Consider the following 13,028-nt stretch of genomic DNA (forward strand, 5'->3'; position numbering starts at 1 on the left):
AAAATAGTTTAATAGTTTCCTTCAAACTAAAAACTGAATATACCATATCTCCCACCAAACACAGTTTGGGGTAATTTTCCCAGAGAAATGAAAAATGATTTTCACATAGGCACTTGTATATGAATGTTCCTAGCAGTTTTATTTGTGATCAGTAAAAACTGGAAACTACCCAAATGTCCTTCAAGGGTGACTAGCTGGTCAAACCTTAGTACCTCCCAAAAAACAAATGCTAGGCCGGGCACCAGTGGCTTATGCTGTAATCCCAGCTACTCAGGAGGCAGAGGTCAGGAGGATCGTGGTTTGAAGCCAGACTGGGCAAATAGTTCATGAGACCCCATCTTGAAAAACCCTTCACAAAAATAGGGCTGGTAGAGTGGCTCAAGGTGAAGGCCCTGAGCTCAAGCCCCAGTACCAAAAAAAGAAAGCAGAAACAAATGCTATATGGTTCCACTTACATAGCTGGAGTGGCCAAACTCAGAGACAGAAAATACAATGTGTTTGCTAAGGGCAAGGGGAAGGGGAAAGTGGGGGAATTTAATGGTTATAGGCTTTGACTTTGCAATATGGAAAACTTCTGAGTATTGTCTGTACAACAGTGTGAATATGCTCAACAGTACTGAACTGCACAGTTAAAATAGTTAAGAAGATACATATATTACTATAGTAATTTTTAAAATTTAAAAATGACATTATTGGAAACATTGGTGAAATCCAGTCTGCAGTTAGGCTAATAGCATTAGACAAAAGTTACTTTTTTAGTTTTAATGATTGCACTATAGCTATGTAAAATGTTGACATTACAGGAAGCTGGGGGAAGGCATTAAGTAGAAGACTGTACTGTTTTTGCAACTTTTCTATAATTCTGAAATTCTTTCCAAATCAAGAGTCAAAACAGAGAAACGTCCTCTGCACAAGAGTTCCAGATAATTTATGTAGATACTTGAGGGGGTGGAGCATAACTTCACACTCCTTAAATGTGGGCTCCAAGTAGTGACTTTCTTCCAAAGAATTACTATGGAGAAAGGCAAGAAAAGAAGACCTTTACTAGCTTAGCAGATGGTCAAGGTCAACATCAACAATGATACATTGTGTTGACAATAGGTACTTTCAATAGGGTCTGACTAGAATCTCATTTTATCTCTGTGGTCTTCCTCCACAAAATGTGTGATCTATGTAATCATGAGAAAAACATTAGATAAGTTTCAGTTAAGGGATTTCTACAAAATACCTACGTAGTGCTCTTCAAAGCTGTCAAGACCATCACAAACAGACAAAATCTGAAAAACTGTCATAACAAAGAGAAACTTAGAGACATCAGGATTAAATATAATATCTTTCTTTTTTTTTTTTTCAGTACTGGGGGTTTGAACTCAGGGCCTTCACCTTAAGCCACTCCACCAGCAATTTTTTTTTTTGTGATGGGCTTTTTGGAGATAGGGTCTCAAGAACTATTTGCCTAGGCTGGCTTTCAACTGCAATCCTCCTGATCTCTGCCTCCTGAGAAGCTAGGATTACAGGTTTGAGCCACCAACGTCCAGTTTATCCTGAGCTGGCTAAAAACTAAGGACTCCTGAATAAAGTGTGGATTTTCATAAAAGTATAATGATATTGCTTAATTAATTTTAACAAATGTAACACTGTTGTAAGATGTAATAGTAAGGGAAACTGTGCTCTGGGTTCATGGAAACTATCTGTAAATATTCATGGCTTTTTCTAAATCTAAAAACAGTTCTAAAAATAGACTTTATTTTAAAAAGGATATGTATCACTATGTATCACATGATTTCATTTGTGTAACATTCTTGAAGTAGCAAAATTCTGAGGAGGGAGCACACATTCGTGGTTGTCAGAGGTTTGGGATGATGAGGGTAAGAAGGGGGCTTGCATAGGGACGTCTTTGTGGTGATGGTATAACTGAACATCTTCACTGTGGTGGCAGTTACACAAGGCCATACATGTGAAAGAATTGCACAAATCCACAGACACACACGGAAGTGAGTTATACACGACACCGGGTGCCATGTCAGTTTCACGCCGTGGATGTTATCCCGTGGTTGTGTGGGGTGCTGGCATGAGGCCGAACAGTTGGGAGGGGCTGTACAATACTTCCGCCAATATTCCTTAGCAACCTCTTAGGAATCTATAATTATTTCAAAATAAAAATTCCAAAGGTCTTCGGAAAATTGGAAAGTTTTTTTTTTTCTTGAGATACAATAGATTGAACCCAAATCCTCTAACATGCTAGGCTAACCATGACCCCAGCTTTTTTGCTTTTATTTTGCTTTTGAGACAGGCTTTCACTACCTTTGCCCTGCCTAGCCTCAAACTTGTGATCCTCCTGCCTCCACCTCCCTAGTAGCTGAGATTGAAGCTCTCCTGAGACATCCAATGTCAACAAGCTTAGTGAAATTATATTATCAAGGATATGCCACTGAACCTTTCTGTTGTCTGGTTTCACTGCTTTTCTTCCCCCACCTCTCCTAGAAAAAAGACAGGGCAATTGTTTATTTGGGGGATGAATTGAGAGGACTTCTGGAGTACGGAACATTGCTGACTAAAATGAGTGGTGTATGTAATTAGCATCGGAGCTTTCAGGGGCAAGAGCAGCCTGGATGGTCTGAGTGGGAAGAGGCCGAGGTAATGTGCTAACTCTATTTTTCAGGGGTATACAGTAGATCTTGATTTCTTTATAAGGTTCTGTTCTCACAAGAGCTTTTTTATGAGAAGGAGAAAAAGATGCCCCCTTGAAGCAGACACCAGAGGCTGAGTTTCAACCTCCATTTTCTTTTTCAGCGAGGTCCCCTGTGGAATGAACAACCTTTGCAAATTTACATGGCAGCTCTGACTGTCCCGAGTAATTATTAAAGGCAGTTAGTAAATGAGTGGTACAAGACATGCTTGTGAGTTATGGTCACGAGACATCCTGCAAGAGGTAAAGTTTGGATTAAGCCTTAAAGATGAGTAGAATGTGGATACACAGAATGGAGAGAGAGTATTCATGATGTAGGTAGGTTTGCTTGAATATAACTCGGTGAAGCTTTGTCATTCTTGCTTTTCCTTACATCCTTGGTAACTGGTACTGTGTTAGGGAAGAAAGGAAGGAAAGAAGGAATGGAGAAGAGACTTGATTATGTATCTCATTTTGTGAGTGTTCTGTAATTTCATCCACACCTTCACATCTATTCCTTGGCTTGGGACAGGATAGGCGCTGAAGCAGCAACCTCAGGATGCACTTGGGGTAGGAGATAAAGTTGAAAATTAAAGGTAGGCCTGTTGAGAAGGAAAGATGACAGAATCAGAGAGAGTTAGACTTGGAGAGTGCTACAGACGTCACAGAGTTAAGCTTCCTACTTTATAAAGTAGGAATGTATTTTGCTCCTGGGGACAGAGCTCTTTAGCAACCAAACAGGAACACATCCCAGGTCTCTTGATTCTTATTTCACTACTATATGTGCTGAAAAGAAGAGAATGAAGCTTTAAAATATCAAGCTTAATATTGAGAGAATATGTGTGGTTTCTAACATTTCTTATTTGTGACTTCCCAATTTTACCATATGTTAATGTGAATAACACTTTGGAACCAATTTTTCCTTTAATTCATCCTGGAAATTGAAAGCTTTCATGACAGGAAAGTGTATTGCCACTTCAATAATAATTACAAGCAATATCGACATTTCCCATGAAAGTCAAAATGTTAGTAATAGTAATAATAGAACTGTACAACACTTTGGCATACTTTCTTTCCCACCTCACCAATCCTTTCCATACCCATTCATTAGCCTGACTAAGCTATAAGAGCCTTTTATGACCTCATATTAATCCTTTAGTTCTGTACATCTCATTGTTCCCACTCCCTGCCTATGCCTGACAGGTTTTTGAAGTCATAACAGATTGCTGATGCCTCCATTCTTCTCTCAATATAGGCAGCTAGGCTGGTTGGTGCTCATCCCCTCTGGGCACATATCTGACAGCACAAGCAAAAGAAAAAAAAATTAAAAATCTTTCTTTCTGAATTTTGAGTTTGAAATGCTCAGAAACTAAGGAAATAGAACCTGGCCTAGAGAAACAATTTAGAAGGAAGTTGGAGTAAAGCTTTCTTGGACCTTTACTTCCTTCCCCTCCAATTTGGAAAAATAGTTCCATGGGACTGGAACTCAGATTTTGCTAGGCTGGTGGAATGGGATCTTAAAAATTAATACAATTGAACTGCACAAAAATTAGAAAAATGTATAGTTCTTCCCCCATCTATTTATATACTGACACTCCCTTTGTCAGCATATTGCTACTCAATGGGCAGGTTTAAAACTCTGAAGTTGAGCCAATCCAATTGAAGGCAACAGCTTTGTCCTCACTCAAAAAAGCTGGTAGGAAGAGATTAGGGACACTCAGAAGGCACTGCTGCTTTCAGAAATATTAACAGTCTGATGAGTCTGAGTGAGAAAATGGACTATATAGTTCTTTAAATTTTTCCTGGTTCAGCACAAGATAGGAGATAAGAGAAGAAAGAGGGCATAATCAATCATTTGGGTTTGCTGAGGAAATCCTCTACTCTTAGGAGACCACCAAAGGTGCAAGGCTCTATTATCTAGAGGCTGCCCTGCGAGTCTACTTCTGAAGACACCTACCCATTCCACTTGACGTGTTACTCTACTGTGCATGCCACAGACACTGAAGGTCATAATGAATTTTACATTGAAGGTTAAAGCTGAGGAGTTCCTCCTAACATTTCCTACCTATCTTGTTGGCTTTGGGAAGAGACACCTTAGAAGAGAAAGACTGCAAAAAAAAGACACATAAATGTATGTGTTTAACACAAATTATAACGTGCAAATTATATTTTAAAGCAGGCTTTTAAATAGAAACTAAAAACTGAACAGGAAATGTGGGAAGAGAAGGAAGAAAGAAGTGGAGGGCTCCTCTCTTCCTCTGAGACCGTGTCACCCTTTTATCCTTTGGCATATTCTGTTTAAAGTGCTAGTTCATTGATTGAATATAAATGTTTAAGGTCCTTCAGAGCAAGGATGCTCAGTGTAGACACTGGGTGAGTTGTCAGTAACTGGTTTATCAACTAACCCTTCCTTCCTAGTGCTCCAGCAAAACTTGAAGTCCAGCCATAGCCAGGGATCCATCCTTTGGATAAATGACTTCATGGGATATTTTGGAAGCAAACTTAAATCTCCATCCATCTTAAATTCTTCTGAGAATTTAAGATAAGATGGGTTTTTAACATCTTACCTTTTCATTAATGCTTTTTCATTAATGGTTTTTCATTGTCGTCATCAAGGGTATGATAGTCCTATGATTCAGTCATGGCTGGATGTCCAAGTAGTTCAGTGGACATGCTCTCTGTACATGTTCATTGTTCTCTGAACACAGACCCAGCAAATCACTCAAATCTTGCCCACAATGTACTTCCCCACATCATACAAGACAGAAGTTTGGTTAGAATTTTGTCAATGATTCTGTATCCAGTTGGTGTGAGCAAAGACCCCCAAATGCTATTAAACTGCATAGTGATGTGAACCAGATGGAAAATAAAACAAAAGAATTCACAACTCATGTTAGACTGAATTGAATGTCTTTAATTTCACACAATGAATAACATATGAATAGGATTAACTTTTTTTTTTTAATAGTTAAGTGCTCTATACTGTGCTAACCTGATCTGGTAGCGAAAAAGACTGAGCTTTCTTTTAGAAAAAAATGTTTAAAACCCAACATCTAAGACCATGGAGGAGCATGACAGTAAAGCATGCCAGATGTAGCTACGCCTCAAATGACAGCAAGTCCATGTTCATTTTAAATGTACAAAAATGCTTTATGAATAAAAACTGTTACAAAAAGAACATTTCAAACAATGTACAATTTTCTTGCCTCTATATTCAATAAAATACAAATACATTTTTTGTTCTAAAATATGTTTACATACAATCAAAGTAGAACATGCAAATTACACTTTTAAAAAGGCTTTTAAAAACCACTTATGAATACAAACTAAAAATTAGCCAGCACGACTTGTAAGACAATCTTGTGCCCCATTTTTTCCTTTTGAAATATATATGTACATATTTAACACATCATGTGCATTTATTATTATTTAAGAAATAGATTTTTTTTTTAGAAAAGGAAGAAAAAGAAAGACACCACTCTAAGGTGAAACTGCCCTTTCAAGTTGACCAGTTGGCAGCTCGTCTCAATTTTCCCCCCTTTAGTGTTTATTATACCTGGGCAAGTGGGCAATAGGTATCCAGGAAGTTTCTTCCTTGGTTAATATGTGCTTCTAAGACTGTTCCCCAAGTGACTGAGTCCAACAGGGAATGCAGACTCCTCTGGGGGTGAACGCTCCAAGAAACAAGAGGCAGAGGGAGCCTTGTATTGTGGAAAGAAACTTTAAGAAACACCAAGAAAATGCTACGGTATATTACAGTTTGAGTTTCTAGGCACTGTGATGACATTACCTGTAAGCTCTGGCATTTGGACCATTATGATATGATAGGGTAGTGTCAAGAAAAATGTCTATATTTATCTACTTTTACATAATGAGTAGTACCGAAAATCCTGCAATGGAACACTTAAATGGCTTTTGAGGCATTTTAGCTCCTGCCACCACCCCCTCCTTGCTACAGTTGGCATTTAAAGGCTTTGGAAATGTATGTATAGATTTTAGACAGTTCCCAGGTAAATCTTCCTAGTGATAGGGGACAAAATTCTTCAAAAGCTCATTATCTGAATATTGTTGAGTAATAAGCTAGGAGTGGGATTTTCTACTTAAGTCCTAACACCAAATCCTTTATGATCTGCATGTAATGCATCATCTTATACTATAATTCTGTCACCACTTGCTTATCATATTTATAGACTCAGCAATGTGCAGACACAAATTCTGACTGCCATTGAACATGGCCTCCACTCCAGACAGCAGCCAAGTTAACATGATAATCTCTGCCAGCCCTTAGTCACCTTCTTTGGGCTGTCAGTGACTGCTGAGTTCTGGGCCTGCCAAGTCACAGAGCAACCCTGTATGCTCTCTTTCCCTTTGACCTTTCTTCCTTGGGTTGTACCCAGAGCTAGTCTATTTCAGGAAGTAAAACTCTGTTCCTCTCATTTGAGAGAAGGGGTTGCAAAGCAAGTGACATCCTAGCCACTTAATACAGTGGATTAAAGATCCAGTAACACCTTCAAGGAGATTTTGTCTAGGTTTCATCCTCTTCTTATTTCTAATTGGATCCCTTGTACTACAAGTGGGTTTATACTTGCTTGATGGAGAGCTTTCCAGAAAAAAAAAAATTAAGGGTTTTTCTTACTATAAAATATTTTGAGAAGATATAAATGGAGTCTTGTACCTCCCAAATAACCCCATCTCAAAATAAAAATGCAGACCCAGAAGGCCATGTTGGGTGGCTCAAGACTTCCATATTCCAGGTCAAACAAGCTGGGGGTTCTCTTCCTGGCTCTGTAACCAACTAGATGTGAAACTTGGTTGGTCCGATGGGGAGCCTGGGTAGGAGAGGAGAAACTAAGGAAGGAGGGGCAGTGAGAAAAGGAGGAAATGGTTGTATGGATGAGATGAGTTAGGTTTACGAAGGCAGAAGAAAAAGAGTAATGTGACATTGAGAAAGTCACTGGGTGGTGGTGCATCATTGCATGGCTAACTGAACTTACTCTCATCTCCAGGCTGCTGTTTAGCATGCTTCAGCTTTGGTTCTTTTGCAGTTTGCCAAAGTATCCTCAGGGATTTCATGTGGAGGATTTGCATTTGCACTTCACATACAGGCCAACCACAGAATCGAATTCATGTGTGAGCTTCAACTCTGCTGTCTCTGTCCTGGAATATCTTTCACTGGTTCAGAAATGCTAATGTATCCCAAAGTTATTTGGTATCTCTCACCTATTAGAGGTTAATGCCAATTAAACTTTGGGACTTCCTCTAAGAAGTTTACCAAGCACCAGCTTGCTCTTTTCTGCAAGATTTAGTCTGCTTACAGACTTGGTTGGGAGGCTGTACAGAACTGGAAGGACAAAGGGTGAAAAAGAAAGAATGAAGGAAATGATTTTTTAAATCCAACAGGAAGAGAAACCTCTTTATGGCTTAATTGGAATGAAAATGGCTACTATTTCATAGCACTGGTAGGGTGAGAGGGGCTAATTTAAACCTTCCTCTCTGGTGACTTTGGAACCACTCAGACATGGCTCAGGAATGACAGATTGAAAATGGCTGGTTTGATTTTGCTGTTCAACTTGTGTGAAATGCCAAAGGTCAACGCAGGTCACAGACTGAGTATCTAGGATATAAGCTTTAAAGTATAATCCTTTAAACTTACATATTGCTAGGATTAAATGCAACTGACCTAGTGGGCGGCAAATGGTGTGCAGTCCATTGCGACAGCACACAAGGAGATGGCTCTGTAGGTAATTTCAACCAACTGTTGGTGCCACGACACAGCAGCAATGTTTGCAAGCATATTAACTTGAGATTTTAACATTTGCTCTCATAGACGACTCATCACTTACTCTCTTATGTTCCCAACAAAGATCCATCTTTCTCTAAGGAAATAATATTGTGCTCCCACGTGATAATACAGTTGCTGCTGGTCTCAACTTCCCGTAAAAAAACTTAATTTGGAGGTAAACCAGGATTCTAATTCCCATTAGAATATTTAATTCTCTCTGTGTCTCTTTCTATAATCTACCATGCCAGGTATTTGATGGCTTGGGGAAGGTAAGGGGAGGAGTAAGGGAGAAAATTAAAAATACTTTTTGAAATTTCCACATTTGACTTTTAAGAAACATCTACTGCAATGGGATAACTTTATATTCATTCTGAGTCTTAACATGTTTTACTTGGGCTGTGGAAATGGGTAATAGAGATGGAATATCTGTCCACGCTAAACCAATGGCTAGTGTACAACTTGGATGAGAAATGTACAGTTGAAATTGACCATTTAAAAGACGATTTGTCACACACAGTTTGCATCCATGCAGACTGATAGATTTATAATTACATTATGTACAAAAATGTTTTAGTGTATTAAGGCAACCACAATTTGGATACTTTGTCCAAGGTGGCTTGATACAATTGGAGTGGTGATACCCTTTGAACATTTATTTTTATTTTTTAGATAAGAACACTTGCTCCCATTTGCTTTTAAGAAATAATTATCAAGAGATAATGGACTTTTTGTACTGTCTTTTTGTTTCCTTTTCTCAACAACCTATGACAGCTCTTTGTATGAAAACAAAATCACATACCAAGACATTGCTAAGACATTTTTCTTCTGTTGGATCTGGGTTTTTTAATTTTGGGCGGCTTGTTAGTTAATCCATTTGCTGTGGGGTATTAAAACCATTTTATCCTGCCATTCTCCATTGATATGTTTTAAGTATAAAAATAACCTGGTTACACTTGGGTCAACATATCCCTTGGCTGCGCTGAGTCACTTATTTAAAAGGCTCTATCAATACTGAGTAGTTTTTTCACAATGATTGGGATTCAAAGCCACGTTGCTCGGGAGAGTGTGCCAAGGGTGAACTTTTATAACACAGGAAAGATTTACATTATTTAGATGTGTACCAAGAAAAAGAAGGCAGCAAGGTAAGGAAAGTGTACATGGACATACAATGGACAAAGGAAAAGCAGGTACAGAGGATGCAAAACTCAGTGTGTGTGAGATACAGGCGGCATACAGAAGAATATGAATGCAGGTCAAAGGTCGCCTATCACTACCATTCCACCTTCCGATCCTAGGATTCCATCTGAGAAACTGTATTGTTAACGGAAAGATTCAGGTCACCTGAAAGATGATGTCGGTGCCCCAAAGCCTAGCAGAGCTTGCAAACCAAAAAGAAATAAGAACCAAATAAGTAAAATTGGGTTATAACAAAGCCAGTTGACAAATTCGCAGCTTTACTCCCCTTGGATTGGTTCCTAATGGAGGGGGTGTTTCCCTTTCGATTTTTCTGGTCAGCAAATAAAATCAGAATCAAGGGTGCACCTTGGATGGGAGCAGGGGATGTTAGGTGGCCTGTCAGAGCACCAGCTTCTTGCCCCTCACTCCTCGGTGGATCTTCTGCTGCCTGGGAAGGACCCAGCCACACTGAAGTGCTGCTAGGTTGGGAACAGCTGTATGGCACAGACAAGCTGCATTTGGAGGCGTCCCCCTTGCTTTGCTATCCCAAGAGCTCCTGATAGATGGCTCAACCCGGTCATCTGGCCTGATCCTGCCTGCCCAGCCTCCGGAGAGAAGGGCAGCGGTGTCCCTTGCAGTGGGGGAGCCGCCCCCACCCCGTTCACTGCACTTGCAACATTTCAGTCCCCCGCCCCAGGTTCAGACGCCCAGACCCGCCCTAGGGAAGGGCATCACTCTCGCTGCCTCGGGATTTCCTGGGCCTTTTAGCCTTCACCTCCTCTTCCTGGGGTAGGGGCTGCGCCTGCGGGGGCGGCTGCTGCGGGGGCTGCGCGGGAGGCTGAGGTTTGTGTTTCCTCTTCCCGCCTCTGGGGGTCTTGGGCAGAAGAGGGGGCGGCGGCGGGGGCGGGGGCGGCGGCGGCGGCAGAGGAGGGGGCGGCGGCGGGGGCAGGGGCGGCGCCTCCCGGGCCATGTGGATGACAGCCTCGATGGTGGCCATGATGGTGTCCTGGCTGGTGGCCGGCTCCAGCACGAGGGGACTCAGGCTGGGCTTCTGGCCCCGTTTGCTGGGCAGGTCGATGCATTTTTCCAGCACTGGCATTTGGTCTCTGGAGTCCTCATCGAACTGGGTGGGCTGCTTTCGGGGACGCCCACGCCTCTTCTTGACGAAGTTGTTGCCTGTCTTTGATTGTCTCTGCAGCCGCTTGGCCTTCAGGATCTTGTTCACGTGGTCCAGGTTCTTCTTAGTGGACAAGATCTTCGTGTAGTTGCACATCTTCCGCACCTCGCACTGGATGGCTTCGATCTCCCGACGCTTGAATCGCTTCTTCAGGGAGGAGCTGGCTGTAGGAGGGGGAGAGAGGAGAAAGTGAGCACCAAATCCAAGCTGTCTAAACCTCGGGATTTCCACCCCTCCCATAACTGACGTTATATCTGGCTGTAAGAATTGAGGGCTAAATTATAGAACGCTTACTTGCCTACCATTACTCAAGGTCCCTGGTTCAATCCTCAGTATTGCCAAAAACAGTTATCTTATTATAAGAAAGAGTAATAGAGGGAATTGATCAAAGTCCATTATATGCACGTATGGAAACATAATGAAATCCCTTGTACAGTTAATTTATGCTGATAAAAAAGAAAAAAAAATACAGCCACAGATGTGACTCAGTATCTAGTACTTTTTATTTTCTCTTTATTTATTAAACCAAAAATAGTAAAAATAAACATTGGTTGAACATTCGTTTATATGTGCAAAGCATTTCTGTTTATGTTATCTCAATCCTCAAAGTTAAGTAAAATACCATTATCCCCACTTTAAATATGTGGAAACTGAGGTTCACACTTGTTCTGGGGCAACTGCAGAGCCAAAGTACAAATTTCCCATTATTTTTCTTATCATTTTTAATTCATCCCTTTGACACTTGATCCAATTTGACTTAGCATTAGACTATGCCTTTTTTTTGTTGATGCTGGAATATGTAAGGGAACTATTTTGTCCTAACCCTCCTCCTCTCATGACGGGGGTTATTTCCTGAACACTCTAGTTGGGATGGCACAGTCTCTCAACATTTCCCCCCAATGCTCTGGAGTTGTCAAGTTGCCTGGTGATGTCCAATTAACAGAATCCTTCTTAACCAGTTTACCCTCTGGGAACCTCAAGGGAAATATCGGCCAGGTGTTTCTGAATCATTTACACTCCCCGTGCTGAAACGCTGCTTGCAAAGAGCTCTTTTCATGTGCTGGTGGCCAGATGCGCCTCTATTTTATGAGCCCAACTTCTCAGGAAGTCCTGTACTGTGCCACTAAATGGCCTTCAGAACTGCTTAGTTTTGAAGTTCAGACATCATAAAGTGTGAATGGCTTCAAGACGTAACCGGCCTTTCGCCCTTTTAGATCGTTCTTTCTCCTTTTATTGTTTGAGCACAGGCACATGCGTGTGTAACTGTGTGCGCGCAAACGCATTCACATGTACGTGTGGACCCACACGGGCACAGTGCTCTCCTCCACGCTGGCCACCCCTTGCGGCAATCTGTAAATTTAAGGAGTGTGTGTCCTCACTGAATTCTTTGCTGTTGTGATTTTTCCTAAATGCGCATCGCCAAAAAAGGCCACTTATGAGACCTAGGTCTAAAAGGGAAGTATTTAATTTTTAACATCTTGGTTTGTTGCATCCTCCCTTTTTTTTTAACTTACCAGTAGCGAGAATAAATATCTTAAGGGAGAGAAGGAAAAAAAATACTTAAAACGTGGACACCACTCTCACTTGTTCTTGGGTACTCCCACTTCATTCTTTCCCGTCGTCCCACTTCTCCCCCATGCTGTGGCCATCACAGATCTCCAGGAGGGTTTTATTTGAAGTTATTTATGCCACTAGCTTCACGGAGTGGGAAGCGCTGAGTTCCATAGGCCAGGTCAAACTGCTACCGCTTTTGGCCAAAGGTCAGCCAGACTGACTGAGCAATGAATGACTACTGAGCGATCTTTAAAATAAGTTATAAAGATCAAAATAGAACAAAGCCAGAGCGAGCTTCTGACTATAAAAATAAAACTTTTGTAGTTAGTCTGGTAAAAAGAAAAGGTTGCTCAATTATTAGTTCTCAGATGCAGGGACCCATTCTTGTCTGGCTTTGTGTCACTTACAGGGCCTAGCATGGTGCCTTCTTCATGGACAGGACTTAAAAGTTGTTTCTGTGCTGACAAATCAGACTAATGATTGCTGCCTTATAGCACATCCTTTAAAAGGAGTTCTAGTTTGGAATTTTTAAAGTGACTGCTGCAAATATAATGACAGTAGGAGTGAGCAGGCTTCCTATCAAACATAAGTCATTTGTTTTGTCTACATAGTTCATGAGTGAAGTGTGATTGAAATACTCCATGAGCTGGAGATTATTTTGAGGACACTAT

The 13,028-nt window shown here is 40.9% G+C and overlaps 1 protein-coding gene across 5 annotated transcripts in view; it reads right to left on the reverse strand.

Moving 5' to 3' along the window:
* Positions 1-5,561: 5,561 nt before the first annotated feature.
* Setbp1 (SET binding protein 1) overlaps positions 5,562-13,028 on the reverse strand; it is a 361,289-nt gene continuing 353,822 nt past the window's right edge. For all 5 annotated transcript variants that reach the window (XM_074069901.1, XM_074069903.1, XM_074069905.1 and 2 more), the window contains exon 6: positions 5,562-10,967. In XM_074069901.1, the coding sequence (XP_073926002.1) occupies positions 10,345-10,967 (623 nt within the window). In that variant the 3' untranslated portion in view covers positions 5,562-10,344. The remainder of the gene's footprint in view (positions 10,968-13,028) is intronic.

This window comes from Castor canadensis, chromosome 4 (genome assembly GCF_047511655.1).
Source record: "Castor canadensis chromosome 4, mCasCan1.hap1v2, whole genome shotgun sequence".
Classification (NCBI taxonomy): domain Eukaryota; kingdom Metazoa; phylum Chordata; class Mammalia; order Rodentia; family Castoridae; genus Castor; species Castor canadensis.